Genomic DNA, 26,269 nt, shown 5'->3' with positions numbered 1-26,269 from the left:
TAATGTAAACGCTACACAGCTATAATGGTGGGTGAATAAGTCACTTCTCGATCCTATCTGGTGTTTCAACTGGATCATTCACCAAAAAGGTTAGGGAAATGAACCGCCTAGAAATCTGAGCCAACAACCCTGATAGTATATTCAAAAAGCTGCAGAGAGGTAAGTTCCTCTGCTGTCAAGTCGGCATGTAACTGGATGGTCTTTGTTTGATCTTCAAGGACTGGCCCACTGCAGCGAGCCTATTGTGCTCTCAAAGTTTGCGTGTTTATGGATATGAATCCATTTGAGATACGATACGCGCACCAAATCCTCATTAATGTTAGGTGAGGGCAAGCTGGAGGACGACCACTGGGGTTTTTAATCGGAGCAAAACACGTTTTTTATGCCCGTTTACAGCCACACTGACTCCTTTTTCATGTTGTTTTCCTGAGCGCCTAGCGGCCTGTTTCCTCATGTCAGAGGACTCTGTGGAGAGGCAACATGGCGCACGGAGTTTGGTTTGACCGGAGAGGCCGTGTGGCTGTTGGCGCATTGCAATCATTTTCTTTTCTCGATCTCCCTGCGCTACATACAGATACACAGGCCAACACCAGGCAGTAGAGATAAGCTCAGGAACAATGGGACAGGCGCGCAGAAATGGGGCAAATTTCTCAAACAGGTCATTCATTCGTTTGTGATTATTATGCCATGTAGCTGTTGTTTTATACCAATGACTATTAGAAACTTCACCTGGATGTGCATGCGCACGTGCGTGCCTGTAAGTGTGTGTGTTCGGAGGGTGAGTGTCACGGCCCTCTGCAGACGGGGGGTTGGGTAGCAGTGCCGATTGGTTGCTGCTCACTAACACAGTCAGTCTGGGCTTGTTTTAACATAACCGGGGGCACTTCGACAGCAGGCAAAAATCATGTAGTAAATAAGCTGCTGTGGCTGTTATGGGACCGGTAGGCACACTGAATTTCGCCGCTGTATGATGTTGCAGCGTAATGGAGATTTACTTGTTATTTTGTATTTAATGTGACAGTTTTTAGGGGGCCGCCGCTGATGAGGCGATGAAGTGCAGAGAATGAGAGCTGTGCCTTGGCCTACTACTAGTGCTGCTGCAGCTGGGATTGTGCAGATCCGCTTTCACAAACCGAGAAAAATACTCGCTTGGTGCCACAGTATCAAACATCCGCTGTTGGTTTCACGGTGACCGACCTCCAAATGGTGAGTTTTTCGCGTTTTTCCACGTATTGCTAGTGTTGTGAACTTAGTCCCGATTAGCCCTTTTTTGTGACTTAATAGTAGCTTTTTAGTGTGGCTGTAGCTTGTTCGTGTGAGCCACTCACTATGATTCTGTGATGGCTCAGTGTCACCACCTCTACTACAGCCTCAGCGCTCCTCCATTGACTGTACTAGTCAGCGATCGTCATGACCCACAACCATCAGACAAAGCGGTAGGCTACTATTTTCTGATAGTTTGTGAATGAAATGTGTAAAAACAGCGGGCCGGTTGTGTTCTGTGTTTTGTCTTGTGCCGTCCGACCGGCCTCTAGTATGGAGGCCATGCAATGTCGGCTTATTTGTGTGTGTGTGTGTGTGTGTGTGTGTGTGTGTGTTTGCGCACACAGTCTATGGCTGGTATGCTCCTTTTATAGGTTTCTTTCGGACTCGATCTGATTGCCGCTCTATTTCCGCAATGTTTTATGTGTCTGTCAGCCTGCTGTATTGTATTGTAAAGTATACAAGCCTCAGTAACTCCCACAGAGTATAGTTGGTGATAAACTTAGAAGGCACATTTCCCTTATCTAACTTACCTCTTTTTTTATCTGACAGGATATAGCCGGGACAACATGAATCAGTCATATAGACCGGCTGTTAGGGTAGGCTCAGTGTTTGGCTCAGGCCAGTCAGAGCTGAGGCCCCGCAATGGTCTTGTGAGCACTTCCTATGGAAACCAATGTGGCATTGTGAGACGTGGGTCAGACCAACCGTCAGCCGTGCAACTGCCATCCTCCAGCTTCAAACAGCCAGCTGTACTGGGGCGCAACCAGTCAGACCGATCTCACTGCTACAGCCCGCTGAAGAGGCTGCAGGGCCTGAACACTGTGGTCAACAGGCCTGACTTAGAAAGGGACCTCCATCCTAGGAACCACTTACACTGTGCAAGCCCAATCAGTGATGATGACGACGAGTTTGAGGCACCATCAGTCCAGCTGCCTCCTTCCCCAGGCAATGATGACATGGAGACTATGCAGGATGTGAACAGAAATGGCTTCTCCCCTCACAGTCCTGACAGCTTGGAGCACTGTTCTCCCATCCCCAATGGCTACCTGCATTTTGAGTCCACGCTGTTTGACACCAGTGAAGTTAAGGAGGAGGACGAGGAGGTGGAGCACAGTAGTAGTGAGGACCTGGCGCCTTTTCACCACTCCCCAAAGTTGAGTAAGGACCTAACTGTTACTGACAGTAAGACCACATGCAGCTCAGGGGTGGATAAAAGAATATACAAACCTACTGTCTTTAATCTGATGTCCAAAACTATATCTGAACTCAACCCTACACTAAGCCCCAGCGCACTGCCAGAAATCACTATGAGAGATGAGTGGAGCTTGGGTGAGGAATCAGACAGTGATGGTGAACTTACCTCTCCTGTTGACCCTGGACTTATTTCACCAGCTGGCACCAACTCTAATGTGAGTCTGAAACACCTGAGATACTTACTTTATAATCTCTGTACAACCAAGGTTATCCGGGTCATGTATTTCCATGAAGAAAGGCGGTAGGAATGCACATGCGTCAAAATGATACTTAAGTATAATTTTATTATACCTGGACCACCTACCCTCTGCCAGCTGTAGACCTGTAACAATGCCATCCTAAATATGCCGTTGATCTTTCAGAAATGAATTGCACCATGTATAAGGAGCAAAAGTTTTAAAATATAAACACAAAACATTGGAATTGGATTGCAAAAGTAAATACTGCAAAAGAGGATCTTGTCTCTTAATCTGTAAATACTTAGAATGCCAGTTCACTCACAAGAGGGATTTTGATTTGCTACTAACTGTATGATATACAGTACCGTTTTTCTGCATTACATATTAAATTATTTTTATTGTCCTGGTTAGTCCAACAGCCCAAAGAAAAAGCCTCTTCCTGCAGTGAAATACTTGGAAGGGGACTTGGTGTGGGCTAAATTCAACAGACGGCCCTGGTGGCCCTGCCATGTCACCTGTGACCCAGATCAGGGGACCTACACTAAGATGAAAGGTGAGGTTTAATTCATAAAGAGTAGTGAAGGTGAGAGGGTTTGATTTGAATATGGATTTTATAATCAAATTGTTTCCCACAACTCGACCTTTATCTGACAGGTTAACACCTACCAAAGGAATTATACTGTGTGAAAGGTAATTAATAAGTTGACCATTATTTTAATTTTGTTTCAGTTCCCAGTCCCCGTCCCTGTCGGATGTATTTCCTGGAGACGATTGGGGAGATAATAGAAAGTGCCTGGGTCCCGGGGAATGTCATTCTTCCTTTTGAAGGAGGCCATCAGTTTGAAGACCTACCTGTGCTTAGACGACGAGGGAAACAGAAGGAAAAAGACTACAAGTATACGGTAAATTCATGAAATGACTGGAAAAATATCAAATAATCTTTTCATGAACATTATTTTGAATGTTATTTCTGTTCTTGGCAGATACCCAAAAGTTTACTGACTGCATGGAAAGTCAGTGTGTCAGAAGCTGAGTATCTGCTCCCAGGTAGACAAAGGAATACTGAAAGCACGCTGTCAGTATCTGTCAATGGAGAGGAGCGTGTCCCCAGCCCACTCCCTCCTGAAAAGCCACAGAGGGGGCCCTCTGTCTCTGTGGACCCGGGTCAACCCTCATCACCCAATATGGCCCCCAATGGAAATGAGCCCCATCTCATCAAAAACTCTGCTGCAGTTCAATCCAGCAAGAGCAAAGCTTGTAAGAAGAAAAAGAAATGTTTGTCAGACATATTTGGCCATATAGTTGGTGGATCAAAGGAGTCATCTACCATCACAAACGTGGCGGATCAGTTTCATACTACAACTCGTGCACTGAAAGAAGACCCAAAAGACTCACCTTATGCAGACCTGGATTCAATTCCAATGCTGCATCGTCCTAAACGCACAGCAATTTCTCCAATACAGGATATAGACAGATTGGTCCGAAAAGAACAGGGTTCAACAAAAGCTAAAACGAAGTTAAGTGAAAAAGTGAGCCATTATACAGATTCCTGTGATTCCCCTAGCATTTTAACAAATAAATTGACATCTAAAGATACAAACTCTGAACAGAGTTTCGGCAGCTGTAATGAATTGTCGCACGGTCCAACTGAAAAGCACTCTGTGAATCTTCCTGCCAGCAGTCGTCTGATGACGAGGGCTCTGAAAGCAGAGGAAGAGACAGATCTCAAAGATGCACTGGCCACAAGCCAGTTCTCAACAGATGCCCAAGCTAATGATTGTCCTGAGAATACACCTACTAATACATCCATCAAAACTGAAATGTCTCCTAACTGGGAATCGCCCAGCAATGCATCATCCTCTACAAATCATAGCTCTCCAAAAAGGCGCGCAAGGAAGCCTGATAAGAAACAAATTCGTAATGGCTCATTGATAAAGTCTAAGTGTGTAAGCTCAAGTGTACCCACTGTGCAACCTGTTAAGATCAAGACCGAAAACATTGTCCCAGATCTATCATCTCCTTCTTCCCTGTCCTCATCTTTGTCTCCAATGGATGCTTTCCAGGATGCCAAGGAACTAACATTTAAATCCCTTGTGAAGGAGGACAGCAGTGACTCTGAGTTGACTGTATTTCGGCCTGATTCCAATTATAAATTCAGTACCTTCCTGATGCTCCTGAAAGACATGCATGATACCAGAGAAAAAGCAGGTAAACCCCTGAATCTCCCGCCATCACCGGTCCTGATCAAGGAGGAACCCCTGGTCATCCCTACTTCTACAGGAGGAGACCCGCTGAAGGGTTCTTGTGATGGTTTCGCTCAAGGGACCAAAACAGAGAATGGGCAGTCAGGGAAATCCACCACTCCCCAAAACAGAGCAGTGAAAACCAAGAATAGGACTAAAGGTATAATGAGAGCTGACACCTACCATTGTGAAGACTTTCCTGTTCACTCTCAGATCGGGAACTCAGACAAGCAGCGTCGAAAACAAAGACTACCTGCCAAACTGAAACTCAGCATACCTGGCCTCTCTTCGGACCTGGCTGACTTGGCTTACGGCAGGGAGTTTGTTAGTGGCCATGCTGACTTAGCTGTTCCTGGGTCTCGTCCTCCCGTTGCTGCTGATCCCTTGGCCAGCTACCTCGATAAGAACTCAGGATCTGCAGTGGCTCCAAAGAAGCGCTGGCAGTTGGTTGAGGAGGCTGCGGAGAATAAGGGTGAAGTTATGAGTGGGGTGTCTACTGAGATGAACGGGTCTTACACCATGAGAGCAACACCAGATCTTGATCTGGGAGTTGAGAAGCAGGAGGAGAATGACTCGCAGTTCTCAGAGACAAGCAGCACAGCCGGTAAGACACAAACTGCCGCTGTTTAGTTTGTCCACTAAGAAGGTAAAATGAGTAAGAAAGTGTTATACCTGTATATTTGTTGTGTTGAGGCACTGTGGCTTGGATTGTACCTCATTTGTACATCACTTTGGACAAATGTGTAAATGTATTTTATGTGTGTTTGCGCAGGACTTGCAGAGAACAAACGTCTCCGAAAACCAACTAAAAGGCTCCTGGAGTCAACTGAGGAGTATGAACAAATATTTGTCCCAAAAAAGAAATCAAAGAAAAACACCTCCGAATTTTCCAAAATGGTAAGATGCTCGTCTTTCTTTTCACAACAACAACTGATGTAAATATGAAGTATCTTTTAGTCACTTCATTCTTGAATATTCTGTGTTTAACAAAAACATTAAATATCCAGGGGCATATGCTCTTACAGTATTTTTCCAAATCCTGTGGCAGATGTATACGTACACTGTAACTGTTAACTGTGCAGCCCACAGTATATAATGTGGTTCCAGGGAAGCTTTGAGAATATTCTATATTGTGTACATACTGTGTATAAAAGGTATGCCTTAGTCCTTTATATTACAGTACATTCAGACATTCCATTTTGCAACCCATTTCAAAAGGACGAATATACTGTATATCTGGCTAACTCAGCCGGCCGTCTCACTTGCCCTTCTCTGTAAACATAAAACTAATCTTTTAGTTTCCCAAGACTAATGGAAATATAGATTTTAGGGAATAATTTTAATTACACACCATAATAATCACACCATTCTAATTTAGTCTGCATAAATAGGCGTATCGTTCCATCAGTTATGGTCATCTTGCTAGGTATACTATTGCAAAAATAGCATCTTGACAGACGTGTAATCTCTGGAAAACATAAAATATCATTGGAACATGTTACTCTGTAGTTGATAGCATGTTATTACCCAACACAGGTAAACACAGCCTGTGTATTCAAGTCGAAACTACATATTTGATGTACTCCAATGGTGCTTGATTTGCATGTGTGTACGCAGCAGACATCAGGGATGACGGCGCTCCGTGATCTCAGCACCACACCTGGAATATTTACCTCAGCCTCGCCCTCAGCCTCGTCTCCTGTAGAGCTTACCGAGGGTCCATCAGAGCTGGAACAGAGTCCATCTGAGGATGAGCTTTCTCCTGCGGCACCCTCAGTATCTCCAGCCACAACACAACCCTCCCTTGACACAGAGACCGCAGAAGAAACTGATCTACCTCCTGAATCTGGTAAATAAGTTTAAGTGTGTCTATTTAATGAATATTATGTTAAGTCCAATATCTTGCTGTATGATGTAAAATAGACTGGTGTTGCTGGGCAGAATATTTAAAATCTTATGAAATCTTTAAAATCTAATTATGAAAGGACTGTTTTTGTCCCTGAGATGTTATTTTTGCATTTGAATAGGTAATGCATTATTGAGTTATTTTTACTTTAGAAACAGGGTTATTAATTCAAGAAAGAAAGAGGCCAAGGAAGCTGTCGCACAAGGTGCTGGAATGTACCATAGAAGAAGTGTCTGTTGCTCCTACAAAGAAGAAGGTATGTTGGGAAGTGTACTAGCCAGCTATCTTTGAGGGGGAAAAAACGACAGTCCAGTCAGTGTTTTGGACTAGCATTGGAAATGTTGAATGTATTTCACAATCTGTTTGTTCTCTAGGAACCAAAGCGACACACTGGAATTACTTCAGAGGTGAAAGTGTTAGTCAAGAAAACTCAGGTACTACAAAAGCACAATCACTATCCTCATATCCCACCAAACAATGTGATGCTGAAATATTTATTTAACCATGCTAAACGCAATGAAATCTCAAATTGGATAGGTTGGATCTGTAAAGAACGAGAAGCCTGTAGTCCGCACATCCTCTCCCCCTGCTGCTGCTGCCTCTGAGCACTCAGAAAGCAAAGATCTCCAAGGGGTCCTCACTCCAAACAGGCCTCCCAGCCCCCGAGGAGCTAAGACCCCCAAGCAGGAGGCAGAGATGGAGGCCTGCAGCACTGAGGAGAAACAAAATGTACACACTGGAACACTAACTCCTAAACCTGAGGTGTGCATGTTGTATTGTTCAGCTAATAAGTCATTGGTCATCCATCAAAGAGGAAAAGAGTCTGTAGCGTTTCATCCACGAGTATAACAGTGTGCTAGAGTGACAATATCTCTTTCTTCATCTCTGTAGGTGCTGTCTGCTGGTTTGAATGACAGCCTCTCTTCCCAAGTGGATGTAAAAGGGAAAATAGGACCTACATCCTTAAAGGAAAATGTCTGTCAGGTGAGATAATCTACCAGAAAGTATATATTTTGGCTTCTGACACATCCTTTATTTGTAAACAGGCAGATCATTAGTTTGTTACTTATTGTGTATTTGTGTGTATGTTTGTGCAGGTGTGTGAGAGGACAGGAGACCTGCTGGTGTGTGATGGCCACTGTTATGGAGCCTTTCACCCGCAGTGTATTGGTTTGTCGGTGGCTCCCAAGGGAAAGTTCCTCTGTCGTGAATGCAACGCTGGTGGGTACGCCGTGTGTCCGACACAGGGCTGAAAGCAATATGTCACTGATCATAAAATGTGTGTCCTTACATACTTAACTTAAGAAATACATAATTGTACTTGTTGCTTTCAGGTGTCCACACATGCTTTGTGTGTAAGAAGTCTGGTAATGGAGTAAAGCGTTGCATGATACCACTGTGTGGGAAGTTCTACCACACCGACTGTATACTGGCGTACTCAGCCACCCAGCCACATAACAAAGGCTTCCGCTGCCCTCTGCATGTGTGTCTGTCCTGTCACATCACCAACCCTCTCAACATCTGCAGCTCTAAAGGTGAGCTCCATCCTTTGCTTGTGTATTTAAACCACATAATAGAATAAATACGATATGTCAGAAATGGGCCACAAAGATTTGAAGCCATGTTGATTTCACGGCGTTATACATATCCTGATTCACAGAGCTAAGATCTGGGGACCATAAAGTCACTGTCATGTGACAGAAAGTAAAGTCATTGTCATATTTCTTATAACATTGAAAATGGTGCTCTACGCTCCTGAATCAACTGACCTGAAGCAAAGATTATACTGTAGCCCTGACTACATTTTTTACCTGCTTAGCAACAATATGTATGCACTAAGGGGCTAATAAGACATTCCTGAGCACCATCAGCACCACCGTGAAGTGTTTACTGTCCTACAAAATGGATCCATGTTGTTTTTACCAAACTCTTAACCTGCTATCACTACGTCACAATTTTTGGTGATCATGTACCAATTGGCTTCATCTCTTTATTCTAATCTGACATTAGTGTAGCCCATCAAGGACTTTTGTTTTAAGCACACCATCTTCAGTCCATCACACCGACTTGAGTAATAATGAGTTTAGAGGAGATAAAGGGCTTTCAGTTTTGTGAGCGGAGGTATCAGAATTTGTTTTGGTGATTAAACTGAGTGACTTGTCTGGAGCAGTGAGCTGTTGGAATAAATAGAGAGCTATACCTGATATAGTGGCTGTAAGTGATAACTCTTAGGCTTCTGGCACTGTTTCTAATGACACATGAGCAAAGATGCCAGAGATGCTTTGTTCATACAAGATCCTTGAAACAGTGCGTGTTGTCTAGGATTTTGGTAATTTGACCTGGTTCTGTAAATGACTTGCTGCACAGGATTTTGGCTCAGTAAACTCAGAACCATGGAGTGCCCTAGGCAACAGTTAAACTTGGCACATTTAAATGATTGCTTTCTTGTGCTTTGTGGAATCTCTTTAGATAATCCTGTAAAAGTGGAGTCGATTTGTGTCAATCAAGGTGAAAATGCATTTAAAGTGCTCCATAAAGCATTCAGTGGACTGAGACCATTGTGTGTCAGTTTATTGTTACAAAAATTCAATTAAATGTCCAGATAGCGTGATTAAAGCTGTCTTTGCTCCTCTGTATTTTTGTCGTAGGTCGGTTGGCTCGATGTGTACGCTGCCCTGTGGCCTATCATGCCAATGACAACTGTATGGCAGCAGGCAGCTTGGTGCTGGCAAACAACAGTTTCCTCTGTCCAAACCACTTCACTCCCCGCAAGGGTTGCAAGAACCATGAACACATCAACGTTAGCTGGTGCTTTGTCTGCTCTGAAGGTAAAGCTGGTCTTATTTCGTGGTCATTTTAACCTGCCATCAAGTTTTACTACTATGGTCATGTATAAATTTCATGTGTTCAGGTGTGAAACTATTAAATAACCTGGATCTGAATACATGTTTTCCAAACTGTCTCCATGTTTCAAATGTTAATAAAAACCATACAAGTGGCTGCTTTGGGAAATGCACTGAGCATAATGTGTTGTAAATTAATTTTAATGCCCCATCCTATTTTCCAGTAAATGCTCCCACTTGGCAAATTTATGTGTAAAAATTGCTTTTCTCTCCATTTGTGTGTTGTCTCACCACTCACAAGTCTACCTCTGAAATCCTGGATCTTAAAAGGCCAGGCAACCCTAAAGGAATATGTGAAAACTTTGCATTACTACACGTTTTGAGTTTAGCACCATCTTTACTAACACAAGGAAAACTCACAGTTGAGTTAATTTGAATGAATTACCTTATCTCCTTGTGTCTTCATTGTCTCTCTCTACTGGTTATGCCTCACAAATGTGAACAATAACTTGATTTTCCCAGTTTGTTTCATATTGTTGTAAATCAAATACCTTTGGGTTTTTAGAGTGTTAATTAGATAAAATAAGCAATTGGTAATGGTAATGTGTGATGGCCACTTGTCATAATTTTGAACATTTTATAGACAAATCAATAGAAAATTATAAGCAATAAACTAACTAATAATGAAAATAACCTAATCAGTGTGTTTTGGTGCGATTACATAGGAGGCAGTCTGCTGTGCTGTGAAGCCTGCCCTGCTGCTTTCCATCAGGAATGTTTGAATATGGAGATGCCTCAGGGCAGCTGGTTCTGCAATGACTGCAAAGCTGGAAAGAAGCCTCGTATTAAGGACATACTGTGGGTCAAGTGGGGACGTTACAGGTAAGGGTCCGGCATTGCCTTTGCTGTACACAATGGCTCGGTTAATGTGCCCGTATTTGTATTTCTGAAACCTGATCTAACTCTTTAGGTGGTGGCCCGCAGAAGTCTGTCTGGCCAAAGATGTTCCAAATAACATCTTGAGGATGAAACATGAGGTGGGAGAGTTCCCAGTGCAATTCTTTGGCTCCAAAGATTTTGTGTGGACGTACCAGGCCAGAGTCTTCCCCTACATGGAGGGTGACACTCACAACATAGAGAAAATGGGAAAGGGTGCAGATGCAGTGTACAAAAAGGGTATGTACTTGTCCATTAATTGTATCTAATGTTATTGTATTTTATATTAAAATTATGTTCCTGCTTTTGATATTAAAAAATAAAGTCTTAATTTTGATATTTAGGTCATGTTTGTTGTTTGAGTAAAGATCATGTTTTGTCTTTATAGCCCTGACTGAAGCAGCAGAGCGGTTCAGAGAGCTCCAGGCAGAAAGGGAGATGAAGCAGCTTCAGGAGGACAGAAAGAATGACAAGAAACCTCCTCCATACAGGCACATTAAGGTACTGTGTGTCACCACATACTCATTTGAGCTTTTCTAGCCTGACTAATGAGCTACTGAGATGTAAAGTAAAAAAAAAAAATCATGTCTCTGTCTCTTAGGTAAACCGGCCAATTGGGAAGGTTCAGATTGTTACTGCTGACCTATCAGAGATCCCACGTTGTAACTGTAAGGCGTCTGACGAGAACCCGTGCGGCATCGACTCTGAGTGCATTAATCGCATGCTGATGTACGAGTGCCACCCTCAGGTGTGTGCAGCGGGGGAGCGATGTCAGAACCAGGCCTTCACAAAGCGCCAGTACACACCTGTGGAGATTTACAGGACACTGTCCTGCGGCTGGGGTTTACGTGGTGTGTCGGACATCAAGAAGGTATGTCAGAAGAAATCAGATGTGTGTGACTATAATGCTCACATTAATCTCTCTCTGTTATTGATAATCTCTCTCATTCATTTTCTGTCGCTTCTCAGGGAGCCTTTGTGAGTGAATATGTGGGGGAGGTGATCGATGAAGAAGAATGTCGAGCCAGGATCAGACACGCCCAGGAGAACGACATCTGTAACTTCTACATGCTGACACTGGACAAGGTGATTCTGAGCCTGATGGCCACAAACACAATGCTCTGTGTTTGATACAGCTTAGCAACACTACTTGATTCATAATGTAGATCACGTGCTTGGTGCAAACCAGTTTGTATTTTGTTATTCCAGGACCGGATCATTGACGCAGGGCCCAAAGGGAACCAGGCTCGTTTCATGAACCACAGTTGTCAGCCAAACTGTGAGACTCAGAAGTGGACTGTGAATGGGGACACCAGGGTGGGGCTCTTTGCTCTGCAAGACATCCCAAAAGGTTTCTCATTTTGGTGTTTTGTGTTGTGTAGGATTAAGAATGCAGATTATTTCATGAATTTACAATCTACACACCTAAGCGCAGCATAGATCTAATACAACATGTACTTTAGGTGTGGAGCTGAAGTTCAACTACAACCTTGAGTGTCTTGGCAATGGGAAAACTGCCTGTAAATGTGGAGCACCCAACTGCAGCGGTTTCCTGGGTGTCCGGCCAAAGGTAAAAGCTTACGTTTGAACAGTTTCAGCGCTGCACTAGCACGCTTTCACCCTTCAGATGATCCTCTGACCATCCTTGCCTAAATGTACATCTTCAGAGAAGAGCTGCCTTGTAACCTTTCTTTTCCTTGTTCAGAACCAGCCGTCAGCTGAGAAACTGAAACTAAAGGAAGGGAAGAGGAAGGTCCCCATGAAGAAGAAGACCAAGCAAGAAGTGACCAAGGAGAGGGAAGATGAGTGCTTCAGTTGTGGTGACGGGGGCCAGATAGTGTCCTGTAAGAAGCCGGGATGCCCGAAGGTCTATCACGCTGACTGTCTCAACCTGGCCAAGAGGCCTGCAGGCAAGTAGAGGTGGAGGTTACTGTTTATGTAAGGATGACTTTGAGCCCATATTATACTACTTATTATACCACTGTTTAGTCTAAATTCTTGTGTCGCCAGACTCAAGTTCTCATCAAGCTTGCAGAGTTTTTGAATATCCTGAAGCACACTAAGGAAAGAACAGAGACCACTGGGCAGTCGTCATTTTTTCAACAATTAAAATACAGCATACATTGTTATTTATTTAAGGAATTAATACTTTATTCAATACTAAACTTTAATGTTTGAAGTTGTGTAAAATCACTGTCATATTTTGGTAATTGTAATATGGACAAATATGGATGTTATTATTGGGCTGAATTTGGATGAAAGTGGACTAAACAGCAATATGTTTAGCGACTGTGTTTTGGGCTAAATGATAACAGATAGACCAGATTTATCTTTGATAATGTGCCTGTCTGGAGACAAGCATTTTCAAACTTTTTTTTCATGAACTAATTTTCCCAATTTTGTAAGGAGATTTTGACCAGACCTGAGAAAAACTAAGTGATTTATTTTAAAAAAAATCTTACTATTGGCACCTTCAGCCTAAAAAAGAGAGATATTTTTCTTAACTTAGTAATGACAGTGATCTTGTCTCCAGGGCGATGGGAGTGTCCATGGCACCAGTGTGACATTTGTGGTAAGGAGGCAGCTTCGTTCTGCGAGATGTGCCCCAGCTCTTACTGTAAGGAGCATCGTGAAGGCATGCTCTTCATCTCCAAGCTGGACGGCAAGCTGTCCTGCAGTGAACACGACCCCTGTGGGCCTGACCCGCTGGAGCCGGGGGAGATTCGTGAGTATGTGCCCAACGCGACCTCCGTGAGGCCCGGGGCCATGGCTGTGCCTGTCACTCTCTCACTGGTCCCAGACTCTAGAAGAGCCAGTTCTGCTCCCATCACTTCCCCTGCTGGCCAGGCTGCGACGGCCGGGCAGGGACCTCCTCCTCGTCTCTATATCAACACAAAGACTGCTACCTCGAGCTTCATCCCCTCCAACAGGTCTTACACCACAGACGGGACAGAAGGGAATGCGTTTTCCACTCCTACCTCCTCCAAGGACGAGAGAGAGGACGGTGAGGTGGAGGACGGGGAGGTGTGTGGGTTAGAGGTGGAAGACGTGGAAGACGACGACGACGACGACGACGAAGAAGCAGAGGAGGAAGAGGATGACATGGAGGAGATGGAGATAGTGGAAGATGAGGAGGATGAGCCACTGTATGGAGGTGACCTGCTGGAGGAACACCACGACGATGACGAAGACGACGACGACGACGACGAAGAGGACGACGAAGGAGGGGATGTGTATGACACTTGGGGTGATTATGTGGACGAAGATGCTGATGATGGCGAGGTGGAGGGAGAGGACTTGGAGGAGTGGGAGAGGGTGGAGGACGATGACAAGTGACTCATAACTACTCAGCAAAAACTCTCAATAGACATTCAAAGGACTAAAAAGACATTTTGGTACCTACCTGAACGCGACACTGCCTTCACTTTGGTACCGCGTTGCCTTCTCATCCCCAGACTGCTGGACTGACAGTGGGGATGTGTACTGGTGCTCAAGGACTGATTCAGTTCGTCTCTTTATACTTCTCTCGTTAAGTTTATTTGTGTCTGGTGCTATTATGTTCTTTTGTTTGTTCTCTCAACATTGTTTACATTTTTTGGCCTTTTTTAATGTTTGGAATATAAGAAAAAGGTGAGATGTTTCACCTGACCAAACTGTCATCATAACGCCATTTTATGTTGTTGTTACTGTCTTAACCTTGTCTTTCTAATTACAAGAGTGATCAAAATGGTGTTCTCACTGGTCCATGTTACAGTTAAGCACAACAATACATGCTCTGTGCTTCTGAGGAATGCAAAAATAAACCCACTGGAGTTATCGTGGCTTTAGATGATACTTCTCACTACAAAAACAGTCTGTTCTTTCTATTAATTCATCCTTTTTTCCTCCAAACAGGTAGGTCAGAGCTCAGGATCGGAGGCACAGAGAAATAAAATAATGTCATGACATTCTACAATCTCTAGATGCATCACAGATATAACTAACATTTGTTTTGCATCCATCACTGCTGTCCCATTCACTAAGTTAGAAAATAAAATCAAAGTACTTATTCACTTGGTATCCAGTATTTCGTTTCCTTACATTCACATCTAAGAAATCTTATCTAAAGAAGTCTAGGCAATACTGTATATCGTAAGGCTTTATTTAATTTAGCTGCTGCAACCTGAACATGTACATGTTAGGTAAATCAGCAAGAAGTATCAGCAGTCAGGAGATAAGGAGTAAAAAAACTTAATGTTTTTACTTCTTAATTTGTTTGTTTTTTTGGTGCTCATAGTGCTTCCTGTAACCTATTTGATTATTTTTCTACTTGAAAATTTTGTCAGATGATTGTGTTTAATATTTTCACATTACGTATGGCTAACTAATAACTGTGACTTAAAGTTAGATGTCAAACTACAATCTATTTTCTGCCAATCTCACACACACATAATGGTTTATCATCATAAACCTTGCCAATCATACAAAATTCAAAGTGAGATTTACCAAGTCTGGGGGAACTGTTAATGAAGGAAATAAAGATAATAATAAGCCATTTCAATAGACAGCGTTGCTGTATGTTGAGAGTATTTTCATATTTATAAGTCATGGCAAGATTAAGATCTCAGAGGACCTCAGGGCAAAAATGAGCCCCTGGGCCCCTATTAACCCTTTGTTCCTCACACTTTCTTTGCAATGTGTTCTGTTTTTCTATGCTAGAATACTACCTGGGCCCAGATTTGCTGTGGGAGAATTTGATTTAATCACAATAGTTTAGGAATTTGCAACATAATAAGCACAACATTTTTATAAAGGTCATAAAACTGAAAGGGACCCTTTTCAAGACAGGGCCTCAAGATCCGTGGTATCAATATAAATTGAGGATTAAGGATCCACCTTAGGGCTCTTATGTCAGTTGATATTGTGTTTTGGTGCTGTATATTCCCAAACTAATTTTCAATTAATAAGCACAAACCAGTAGACACACAGGAAGCCTGTTGGTAATCCAGTAGGGCAGAGTGTGCCTGTATTGTTGTGAATGGAGCATCATTTACACTTCAGAAGTGTTGTGAAAAAGTATAATAACATCTGCCAAAGTACCACGCAGAAAGCAAAAGCACTGACTAGATAACACAATCTTGTAAACTGCAAAGGTGGAGATAGTAAATAGTGGCGAATAGCGCCACTAGATGTCGCTCTTTCCAGCAGTGACGTTACATCGGTGACACCACAGAGAAAGAAAGGACGTGACGTAGCTGTAGCTGATGTAAAATGGCGACGGACGTGTGTTAGTCAAAACACAACGGAGGGCCTCAAACACAGAGCTAGACGCTGAGAAAATTACCGTTTTTACGAAGGAAATATCAACCGCTGCGTTATTTGTTGGATCTCACTAAGGTAACAAAGTTATTTATGAAATCAGTTTATAATATATGCAATACTTTTTTCCACGTTCAAGTAAGTCACTCAGATGATAAACAGCTAGGTAAGCTGATGCGAATAAAATGCACTGACTGCTGGGTGAACACGAGTAAGACGACGAAAGGCTAGGGTATATTCGCTGTATTGAAAGCTTAATGAGGTGTATTCCTGGTGGCAGGTTCAGTCATGACCGAGCAGACTGACGCTAACGTGGGGGTTAGCTCGGAGGGGATTGTGGGCCTGGATGAGCCCAAGAAGATGACCAGGGAGGACTGGAGGAAGAAGAAGGAGTTGGAGGAGCAGAGGAAGCTGGGAAACGCTCCAGCTGAGGTGGACGAGGAGGGGAAGTAAGTTTATGTCTGCACAGAGAGTGGTCCAGTTGAGTTGACAACCTGTTCATATCTGGGTATTTAAAAGGTATAACTAGCAGAGGGCAGTGATGTAAAACATTTTTTAAATTATACTCCAGCGTTGGGGGACTTGTGAGAGACAGGCTTAAAAAAACAATGGTCAACATCAATGCAGCAGAGGCCGAGATATTCTGACTTAACTCCTAAAATACTTGATACTTTACACTTATTTAAATTTTATACTTATATCCACTTTGTACTTAATTTATCTTACCTGTACTTCTATTCCTGTGTGCACTGACGTGATAGTGAGCAGCTGTAACAAAAGAGTTTCCCCTCGGAGATCAATAAAGTATTTCTGATTCTGATGGGATTTATCATAATTACACTTTCTGACCTGTAAATAGCATTCACATCAATATCCAGGTCACAAATTTGATTTAGAAACTCAAAATTTTTTGGAAAACAAATATGGACGGCTCACCATCCAAAGTCCATTATTCAAGGGAATTAAACCCAAATTTAATGGAGCTTGTTTTATATTTTCAATGCACAGTGTTTTTGATCATACAGCCATCTTGAGTTGATGTGTACCCTCACAAGTCGTAAACATGGGAATCTTTCTCATCTGTACCACGCTTCCTATATGACGTCAGTGAGGCAAAATTTCATGCTGCCTTGTCATATTTACAATGAAGCTACTGTTGTAACATTAATATGAACCACTTGTGCTGCTTCCTTTCTTTTCCAGGGACATAAACCCTCACATCCCACAGTATATTTCATCAGTGCCATGGTACATTGACCCGTCCAAAAGGCCCACACTAAAGCATCAGAGACCACAGGCTGAAAGTCAACAGCAATACTCAACCATTGGAGAATGGTACAAGAGAGGAGTGCAAGAGGTGAGGGTGAACCAATGAGTTACTTCCATGCAGCTGTTACAAATGAACTTTACAGTAAATAGCATATTTGTTTTTCTCCAAACAGAATGCTGTCCCCACTAAATTTCGTAAGGGAGCTTGTGAAAACTGTGGTGCCATGACACACAAGAAGAAGGACTGCTTGGAGGTAATATGGACAAAGCAATCTTTCCAGTAGAGATGAACTTTCACTCATTTGTAATCCTGTACATTAGTTATATCTGACATAAATAATGTTAACCCCTGACCTTCACTTTTGTCTCCTCAGCGACCCAGAAAAGTTGGGGCAAAGTTCACAGGCACAGGCATAGCTCCAGATGAACACAGTCAGATACAGCTCGACTTGGACTATGATGGGAAGCGTGACCGCTGGAACGGTTATGACCCTGAGGAACACCAGCGCATCGTGGAAGAGTACGCCAAAGTAGATCTGGTAAGCAGTCCAGTGGTAAATTTAGCCTGGTTTAACTCTGGAGCGTTTAGTTTATTTGGTTAGTTGAGAAGAAGAAAAACAAACACAGATCTCTACCCTCTTCCAAGGACAATCTTGTATGGGACAATATGAATGAGAGCTTAAATCAAACAAGCTGTACACAACAACTTCAAACTGAACCTGTTTATTGGTATATCAACCAAATTATTATATCTGGAAACCAAAAATCCCTGATTCTTGCAAAGCCTAGCAAACATAACTGAGGGCAAACTGAAGTCACAACTGATGCTTATGTTAAGATAAATTACATCATAGAGAGAGAAAATTTGCTCAATTGCAGGTACTGGGACACAAAGCAGGTGTGATACTACTACATGGGCATAGCACAAAATTCTGGACCTGTATAGGCATTCTCTGTGGGCCCCTGCCCGCATCCACGTCTACTTATTCTAGTATCTTTGTGGGCCCTCCTCACATTACATCCTTGTATACTCCAATACAATATACTCAAGTCTATGCCCCTGTACTACCATCAGGTTCAAATCATTCAAGTGATCATCAAGTGACTTTGCATTTGTCTCTGCCTCTCAGGCCAAAAGGACACTGAAGGCACATAAGCTTCAGGATGAGTTGGCCTCTGGAAAACTGGACCAAACTGTAAGTGTTCGGTAGTGATTGTAATAATAATGGATTATATTGATGTCTAATTTGAGAGATAAAATGCAGTCTCTTGTTTAGAAGACTAACATTTAATTCTTTTGAATCCTTTCTGTGCAGGAGCGGGAACACGACAGTGAGGATGAGGATGAAGATAAATATGCAGATGACATTGACATGCCTGGTCAGAACTTTGACTCCAAGAGACGAATCACTGTTAGGAATCTGCGTATCAGAGAAGACACCGCTAAAGTAAGAGACACATCTGGAAACACAGGCCTGTTGCCTATGCTGAACTACTATTTTACTCTCGGCTTTCTAACTGTGATGATACTTATTTTCCTGTGGTGGACCATGTGGTTGTTTCCTCTCATGTCCAAGCTGTTGATTTAAGTGAGAGATGAGGTCCTGTTACTAAGTCAGACGCCCAATAATCTGAACTTCTCGTGTCTGTTTCTCACAGTACTTGAGGAATTTGGATCCAAATTCAGCATACTATGATCCAAAGACTCGCGCTATGAGAGAGAACCCATACTCCAACACCGGCATGAACCCTGACGAGTAAGTGATTGTAACTGTATTTCTTGATTACTCATCGTCTCTTACATTGAAGTAATTACTAAACCGTTTTGTCTGACAGAGTGGGGTATGCTGGAGACAACTTTGCTCGCTATTCTGGGGACACAATCACCATGGCTCAAACACAATGTAAGTCACCAAGATATTTCACAGCTCTCTTCAGCCCCCTCACCACCTCCACACTCAGTTTTGGAATTAAGATTTTCCTGATATTACAAAATCAGAGTTATAGGACTTTTTGTTTTACTACTACGAGTATAGTCTCTACTGGGATTATTGGTACCAGTGACGTAAAAGTACTGTTGGTAGCATCAAACCCCCTCTGCTTAAAATAAAAATTTGTAATCAAGGAATGTGGCATTTACACAGCAGCTGCAAGTGTGAGCGTGTTGTCAAGATGAGGCAAGTTGTCTGTGAAATAGTACATTAATAATGATTAAGGGTGGAAAAGAAGACACATCCTTAACTATTTAAGTGGTCTGAGTCGTCGTGGGCTTCAATCAGTTATCAGCTGCCTGAAGTCTCTTTGCCTTAGCTAGCAGACATAGCTAAATTAAACAATTTCACTATGTTATAATAATAATAATAATAATAATAATAATAATAATATCGTAGAAAAGGTTTCAGTCGTAGTCATCTGGACACTGTTTTCAGAATCAAGATGTTTCGGCTCCCATCCGGAAGTCATTCTCAATTGTGAAAAACTGACTACGACTGAAATCTTTTCTACGATAGAACACTCCTGGACGAATGAGGGACTACACCGTCCAATAATAACATTATTATTATTATTATTATTATTTATTATTATTATTATTAACAACAGCAATAATAATAATAAATAAATAAATAAATAAATAAAAGTAACCATATTGTTTGCATGTTACTGATATAAAAAATCAAGACTGTAAATGGGTATTGGAATTATTTTCCCAGCCACAGCATGTCTACTGTTCTGATATAACATGGTAGTTATGAGATGAGACAGCAAAGGCAGGATTGATCAGTGTGTATTAAATGGCAAATGTGATTAATTATACTTATCGGATAGACCGCACAAATTACATTCACTCTCAAACAGGTATGTAGCATGTATTTGAACTGTACCTGGTAAATAATAGTCTGTGCTGCATCTCGTGATAGTGTTTGCCTGGGAAGCTTATGAGAGAGGCTCTGAGGTGCATCTGCAGGCCGACCCCACCAAGCTGGAGCTGCTCCACAAGTCCTTCAAGGTCAAGAAGGAGGACTTTAAAGAGAAACAGAGGGATGGCATCCTGGAGAAGGTACACAGCTGACATCTTTTTTTAGCAGCAGGCTGTTAATTGCATGTCACACTGTGCAAAATGGGTCCAATAAAATCTAAGCCACAATCTGTGTCAGACTGTATAACATCAGTTTTGAAAAAAAGATCATCAACATCAACAGGTCATCAGCTCGCACCATCCATCTCCACCACTGTCATGTTTGATCATGCTTTGGCCATATCACTGACGTTTGTCTTTTCTTTTTAACTTTTATTTTAAAACATGAACTTGCTATATAAAAGCCAAAGTGGTATCTGTGTATATGTTTACTTAAACTTACATTGTATTCTGTGTCAGTTCACACCGTATTCCAATAGTTTTTAGATGTGGGTCGTAGCAGCAGTCAAATTGTGAGAATTTGGTCCCAAATTTCCGACACTGTCAGAATTTTGGTGTTAGTTGTGTTTGGTAGCCAAAGCTCTAGATATCAGTGAGTGTGTCTCACAGTGCAATTTAGTCCATTTTGGATTAAAAACCAAAGTTTTCAATATGTTTCTCTCAGCCCAAAATTGCATGGTGTATAGAGGCTTTATTATTCATAATGGCTGAAGACTTCACTGATAGTGTTTGTGCTTTTGTGTGTGTCACGATCAGTATGGAGGTGAAGAGCACTTGGATGCACCGCCACGGGAGCTGCTGTTGGCCCAGACGGAAGACTACGTGGAGTACTCTCGTCACGGCGCTGTACTGAAGGGGCTTGAGAAGGCCGTGGCTCGCTCCAAGTATGAGGAGGACGTGCTCATCAACAACCACACTGTAAGGACGGCAGGACACACTGCGGCCCCCGTGGAACAACTTCTCGCAAAATTTTGTCACATTTCTTTTGTATTCTAAAAAAAAAATCTCTTGTCTTTAGTGCATTTGGGGCTCCTTCTGGAAGGATGGCTTCTGGGGATACAAGTGTTGTCATTCCATGGTCAAACAGAGTTACTGCACAGGACAGGCTGGAATTGGAGTAGTAAGTAGATGTGCTAAGAGTGCTCAAAGGCTCTGTTTGATACACAGTGAATCAGTTTTTGTAACTTTTAGTTTTACTTACATACTGTTTTTATTCTCTTCATAACCTGAAGAACAACACTGACTGTGTCCCATTTGAAGAGGGACTGACTGAGTCTCAGGAGGAAGAAGAGCCCAAGACTCTGCTGGAAGTAAGTGACGCTTTCAAATTTAATATCTAACAGTTCCTGTTAATGATCATTAACCCCTAACTCCATAATCATATGGAAGTTTTGTTTTTGTTTTTATTGTCAGTGAACATTTAGATCTAATTATTTATCACCTCGGATTTATAACGTTAGGGAAAGTGAAAGTGAAAATGTTTGTTGTGTCAATGTTTTTAATCCCCAGATGCATCGAGATAAGATGATGAAAGAGAAGAAGAAGAAGAAAAAGAAGAACAAAAAGAACAAGAAGCACGGCTCTGACAGCAGTGATTCAGAGGATGAAGAGAAGAAGAAGGAGAAGCTGAAGAAGGTAAAGTTATTTTTGGATTTTAAGATGGCAAACAGTGGTTCTGTGTTCATCTGTCTGTATCTCTGATTTGGCTAATTCCTCTGTGAATGACCTCCAAACTGTTTCCTCCGCCCAGGCACTAGAAGCAGAGGACAAGCGGGTGAAGCACATAGACGCAATAATGCAGTTGGATGAGAGGAAGAGGCCATACAACAGCTTGATGGAAGTAAAGGCGCCCACTGAGGAGGAGATGGAGGCCTTCCGCATGAAACGCTGCCGGGCAGATGATCCCATGGCTTCCTTCCTGGGACAGTGACATCTTCTTAGTCTCTGCTGACTCCCCTGAACTCTCCCAAGCACTCGACCAGAGCCGCTGCTCGGTGGAAAAATATGTCTCAGACTCCTAAAACTCAACTTACAGCAGGAGTCTTCTGTTTGGTTACGAACATGACAGAAACTGTGTACAGTGTTTTGGTAATTTCATTTTGCACGCTTTTTGTTTTTGATGCCACGGGTCGATAGACCATAGGACAATAATGATGTGTGCTTTTGTTGTTCTTAATCAATTCCACGGATTTCCAAATTTCTTAGATTTGGGAGCAACCCTCAGTCTTAACAGTAGTTTGAGGAAAATGACATTTAGTGGGATTAATGCATCATTTTAATAAAAAATATATTTGTCTGAATACTTTGTGTTGTGTAAAAAGTTTTAATTTCATTTTTTAACAGGGACAATGCACATTGATTAACATCACTGTAAATGTGTGTTAGCCAAAGGCTTATTTTCAACCATTGTCCCTTTGCCAGATGTAAAATTAGCCATTTTATTAGCCATATGAAATACTGCTCATCTCTTCAGTGGTCATTAATGATGGATAGGGAAGCATTGTATGACATGGAGCAGAATTAACTGAAAGAATAAACTGAATAATATTTTTCTTACTAACTTCATTCTAACAAGTTCTTTCTTGTTTTGATTTGCAAGGAATAGATCTTTTTCAGCTGCAGTGGATGAATGCGTGTATTCTGTGCTTCTTAAATTGCTTCATAAGTAACATTACATTGGGTGTAAGTAGTTAACTCAGTGTTTCGCAGTGTTTCATTGGCTTTTAATATAGAGAAAACTTTTTGCCACTATCACACAATTTGAACATTATTCCAGCTCCTTTTCATTCCTTGTCTACAGAACAGTATGTGCAGGTCAGATGTGAGCTGATTGTAAGATTTTGGTGTGATCACGTGTCTATTTTTTGTTTAGTTTTTTTAGTTGCTAATAGCCAATAGAAACCATCAACACCAACCGGTTATGTAATTTCTATTCACATGGTTCTAGTTAAAGGTGAATACAGTAGATTGCTAAACACAAGGCACTGCCTCACCCAACAGCTGGAACATTTTTATTGGTCTCTCAGCTCTTGGCTCTGCATCACAGCGATAAACAAACACAACTGGTAATATTCACAGTGCAGGCCACCCTGTTGTGCTGTTTGATTTTGCACTTCAAAATAAAATTCTTGTATTATTTAAAATACACAAAGTTGTAACTTTATCATGATTATATATAACAAAACCTTTGTTCTATGCATTTTATCATGTCTGTTATATGACACCCTATTTTCCCACAGTATGAGTTTGTGATGCGTCACCACTTCAGCTGTGCAATACTGTTGTCCTGACTTGAATTTAATGACATCATAGTGAAAGTATTTTTTGGCAGTGTACTTGCTGAAGCAGGGTGGATGTTATGGACTATGATTCACTGGGCTGCACATTTCTCTGAGCGCTTCTCTTGAAGAAGCGATCTCATGCGATTATTGGAAAATCATGTAGGAAAGTTTGTGCACTCTGATGCAGAAAAAGAACTTGGATAGAGCTGAAAAATGCCCATGGGTCATAATTTCTCAACTGGTAAGTTTTTTCTCTGTGTTTTTAAAATGTCTGGTACACTCCCTTTGCAAAAACATGTAAGCATGTGGCAGTCTTTGCTTTGATTTAACCCCTGCATAATTGATGTATCATATTTCTCATTAACAGTGAGTCATAGCATGAAACTGACCACCCCATTTAGATAACAGCTACATGTTTTTTCATCTATTCTAGCTGTAGATAGTATGCATGTATTCTGCCACCCCTCTCCATTTCAGTGTAACTTTGCAGATTTTATGCTTTTGTTAACAGACATTTCATTCATCTGACTAACAACAAATGTATTGTTGTAAACAATGACTCTCCCTCGTCTTCTCGTGACTCCACAGTGACCATCATGCTCCAGATATGTGTGATGTTCTGTTTGCTGTCAGTTGTCGTCTCCCAGTCAACATATTCCTCACCCAAGAGAGGTCGCAACATCACCATCCACTCCTCCCAGCTGGTCTGCAGTCTGCCAGGCCCAGCGGGGCCAGCAGGAAATCCCGGAGCCCCTGGATCACCAGGGGCCATGGGCCCCATGGGGCCCCCAGGGAAGGATGGCCTGGACGGGAAGGATGGAGAGAAGGGAGGAAAGGGAGATGGAGGTAATTATTGACTCACTCTCTTCTGTTGTAATGCTAACCCTGATGTTCTGTTTAGGCTCCTGGGTACATAACATTGTTTTATCGGCCTGCTACTTAATGACGTTTCATAATTTGACAAGAACTGCTTACAAACACGATTTTGGACTGATGACATCTTTCAGACGTCTGCTACAGAGACACATTACTTTTGTTTGGGCTTTCAGAGACCTCAGCTGTAAAACATGATTAAATACAATCTATCTATATCTACAACTATCTATATATCTATCAAATCTATTTGTATTTTATTATTGGAGTTTTATAACCATTTATTATTGGGATGACCTCTCTGGTGACTAATTGACCCCAAATATAAGTAACGTCACAAAGTAGGATAACATAACTGTACATTTCTCTGTCTGTGACTAATAAATGGCAAACAAAAATAATATATATTCGTTGATGCAGAGCCCATATAACATATAAAACATGAAAAATGAATATTAACAGCACTTTATGGTCATTTCATATACTGGGCTTGCATCAAAGATGGTCTTTGGGACCCCAACAATGAGGAAGTACAGCCGATCAGCCAGTCTGATCTGGCCAGTGGTTGTACTGGACAGCTTCCAGGTGTGAATGTGAAAAAAAAAGTCACTCATTTTGAGTCTGTTTTCAGGTGATCCGGGGAGGCCCGGGAACCCAGGCAAGCCAGGTGTGAAAGGGCGTGAAGGTGTTATCGGCAAGGCTGGACCTCGAGGACTGAAGGGGCTACGAGGAACACCAGGGGTCGCTGGAAAACGAGGACTAAAAGGAGAGCTGGGTGACGTGGGCCAGCAGGGAGCTCCTGGAGGCTGCAACTGTGGCAGTGCAGCCCGATCAGCCTTCTCTGTGGCAGTGACAAAGAGTTACCCTAAAGAGCTACTGCCCATCCGCTTCAGCAGGATCCTGCTGAATGAGGGGAACCATTACAATGCGAGCAGTGGGAAGTTTGTCTGTGCTGTCCCCGGGGTCTATTATTTCACATATGATATCACTCTGGCAAATAAGCACCTGGCCATCGGGCTGGTCCACAATGGACAGTACAAGATCAAGACATTTGATGCAAATACAGGGAACCATGACGTGGCGTCTGGTTCTACTGTTCTCCACCTGCAGCAGTCTGATCAGGTCTGGCTGCAGATCTTCTACTCCGAGCAGAACGGACTCTTCTTTGACCCTTTTTGGACAGACAGCACCTTCACTGGCTTTCTTATCTACGCTGACCAGGACTATCTTAAAGAGGCTGATAGAAAGGCTAATGCTCAGGATGACAGTTAATAGCGTAATCCTGAAATATCTTTGTTTAATTTTAATAACTGACTTAATTTCACATGAAAATGTTATGAAAATCCACTTTTACAAAGGTTGCTCTAGAATGGTAGGCCTCTGTGAATTTCAGTTGTTTAACACGTTCTGACACCAGGGGGCACAAGGAAAGACAAAAGTCAACCACAGTTGGGGAACCACATAAAATGCTTTAATATTTCAAAGCCATGTGTTTTGGCTGCAGTATCCTTCATGGTGCTGTGGTTCTGACAAAATCTTTTAAAGTTTCTCCAATAAGTAACAGAATGATTTCCTTCCTTTAGATTTATCTTAACAGGAGCTGCAAGGTTGGCACAGGGTTTTTTGTTGCTGTTGTTTTCAACAGAAGGTGGCACAAAGCCATCTTCTTTTTAAATACACAAAGACAACATACAATTGGAAGTGAAATTAAACCAATATTGCTATATTAATTTTACAGTATAATGTATTCCTGAGCACACACAATTGACTGTTTGACAAGTGAACATAAAAACAATTCATTTCTACATTTACCTTTATTTTTTTAACATATGGTGATGCATTAAAAATTTGGCCTGACACAACTAATAACATGTTCTTAGCATGCATTACTACAATATTCCCAAAGTCAGGTCTGGGTACCACCAGGTGAGAGGCTTCCCTGGATTAACAGAAATAGTTTAAATTCACCATTTTTTATTTAGATGAATTTAAGACAATGAGAGG

The 26,269-nt window shown here is 42.0% G+C and overlaps 3 protein-coding genes and 1 long non-coding RNA gene across 9 annotated transcripts in view; 3 read left to right on the top strand and 1 right to left on the bottom strand.

Annotated features, from left to right (window-relative positions):
- The first annotated feature begins 9 nt into the window (after window positions 1–9).
- nsd1a (nuclear receptor binding SET domain protein 1a) lies at window positions 10–14,679 on the top strand. Of its 6 annotated transcripts, none has more exons than XM_044204626.1 (25): window positions 10–159; window positions 1,022–1,206; window positions 1,370–1,436; window positions 1,816–2,675; window positions 3,111–3,252; window positions 3,429–3,601; window positions 3,683–5,546; window positions 5,715–5,839; window positions 6,560–6,791; window positions 7,001–7,104; window positions 7,223–7,282; window positions 7,386–7,610; window positions 7,740–7,832; window positions 7,946–8,069; window positions 8,183–8,383; window positions 9,497–9,676; window positions 10,417–10,573; window positions 10,662–10,867; window positions 11,016–11,128; window positions 11,229–11,498; window positions 11,597–11,713; window positions 11,837–11,978; window positions 12,091–12,197; window positions 12,333–12,537; window positions 13,161–14,679. In XM_044204626.1, the coding sequence occupies exons 4-25, from the start codon at window positions 1,833–1,835 to the stop codon at window positions 13,961–13,963; spliced, it is 6,486 nt and encodes a 2,161-aa protein (XP_044060561.1). In that variant the 5' UTR covers window positions 10–159; window positions 1,022–1,206; window positions 1,370–1,436; window positions 1,816–1,832; the 3' UTR covers window positions 13,964–14,679. The 6 variants fall into 6 exon arrangements, with proteins under 6 accessions (XP_044060561.1, XP_044060560.1, XP_044060557.1 ...); XM_044204625.1 differs by lacking the exon at window positions 10–159 and adding an exon at window positions 201–323; XM_044204624.1 differs by lacking the exon at window positions 10–159 and adding an exon at window positions 785–941.
- Window positions 14,680–15,842: 1,163 nt separating this feature from the next.
- slu7 (SLU7 homolog, splicing factor) lies at window positions 15,843–22,671 on the top strand. The gene is made up of 15 exons (XM_044204631.1): window positions 15,843–16,003; window positions 16,206–16,374; window positions 17,129–17,282; window positions 17,368–17,448; window positions 17,569–17,733; window positions 18,325–18,390; window positions 18,511–18,642; window positions 18,854–18,951; window positions 19,031–19,098; window positions 20,113–20,252; window positions 20,868–21,029; window positions 21,130–21,231; window positions 21,344–21,421; window positions 21,621–21,746; window positions 21,862–22,671. The coding sequence occupies exons 2-15, from the start codon at window positions 16,214–16,216 to the stop codon at window positions 22,039–22,041; spliced, it is 1,713 nt and encodes a 570-aa protein (XP_044060566.1). The 5' UTR covers window positions 15,843–16,003; window positions 16,206–16,213; the 3' UTR covers window positions 22,042–22,671.
- LOC122879964 overlaps window positions 22,201–26,269 on the bottom strand; it is a 5,082-nt gene continuing 1,013 nt past the window's right edge. Inside the window, exon 2 of the long non-coding RNA XR_006378818.1 lies at window positions 22,201–24,195. This is a non-coding gene — a long non-coding RNA (uncharacterized LOC122879964). The remainder of the gene's footprint in view (window positions 24,196–26,269) is intronic.
- On the top strand, window positions 23,492–26,131 carry c1qtnf2 (C1q and TNF related 2). The gene is made up of 3 exons (XM_044204642.1): window positions 23,492–23,633; window positions 23,981–24,238; window positions 24,897–26,131. The coding sequence occupies exons 1-3, from the start codon at window positions 23,606–23,608 to the stop codon at window positions 25,535–25,537; spliced, it is 927 nt and encodes a 308-aa protein (XP_044060577.1). The 5' UTR covers window positions 23,492–23,605; the 3' UTR covers window positions 25,538–26,131.

This window comes from Siniperca chuatsi, linkage group LG8, assembly GCF_020085105.1.
Source record: "Siniperca chuatsi isolate FFG_IHB_CAS linkage group LG8, ASM2008510v1, whole genome shotgun sequence".
Taxonomy (NCBI): Eukaryota; Metazoa; Chordata; class Actinopteri; order Centrarchiformes; family Sinipercidae; genus Siniperca; species Siniperca chuatsi.
This window is presented reverse-complemented; position numbering and strand designations above follow the sequence as displayed.

Coding starts and splice junctions, on each gene's coding strand:
- nsd1a (XM_044204626.1), top strand. CDS start 1,833: ATGAATCAGTCATATAGACCGGCTGTTAGGGTAGGCTCAGTGTTTGGC. Junction 8,384..9,496: donor CAACATCTGCAGCTCTAAAG/GTGAGCTCCATC, acceptor TTTTTGTCGTAG/GTCGGTTGGCTCGATGTGTA. Junction 12,538..13,160: donor CCTGGCCAAGAGGCCTGCAG/GCAAGTAGAGGT, acceptor TCTTGTCTCCAG/GGCGATGGGAGTGTCCATGG.
- slu7 (XM_044204631.1), top strand. CDS start 16,214: ATGACCGAGCAGACTGACGCTAACGTGGGGGTTAGCTCGGAGGGGATT. Junction 16,375..17,128: donor GAGGTGGACGAGGAGGGGAA/GTAAGTTTATGT, acceptor TTTCTTTTCCAG/GGACATAAACCCTCACATCC. Junction 17,734..18,324: donor AGTACGCCAAAGTAGATCTG/GTAAGCAGTCCA, acceptor TCTGCCTCTCAG/GCCAAAAGGACACTGAAGGC.
- c1qtnf2 (XM_044204642.1), top strand. CDS start 23,606: ATGCCCATGGGTCATAATTTCTCAACTG. Junction 23,634..23,980: donor GGGTCATAATTTCTCAACTG/GTAAGTTTTTTC, acceptor GTGACTCCACAG/TGACCATCATGCTCCAGATA. Junction 24,239..24,896: donor GGGAGGAAAGGGAGATGGAG/GTAATTATTGAC, acceptor GTCTGTTTTCAG/GTGATCCGGGGAGGCCCGGG.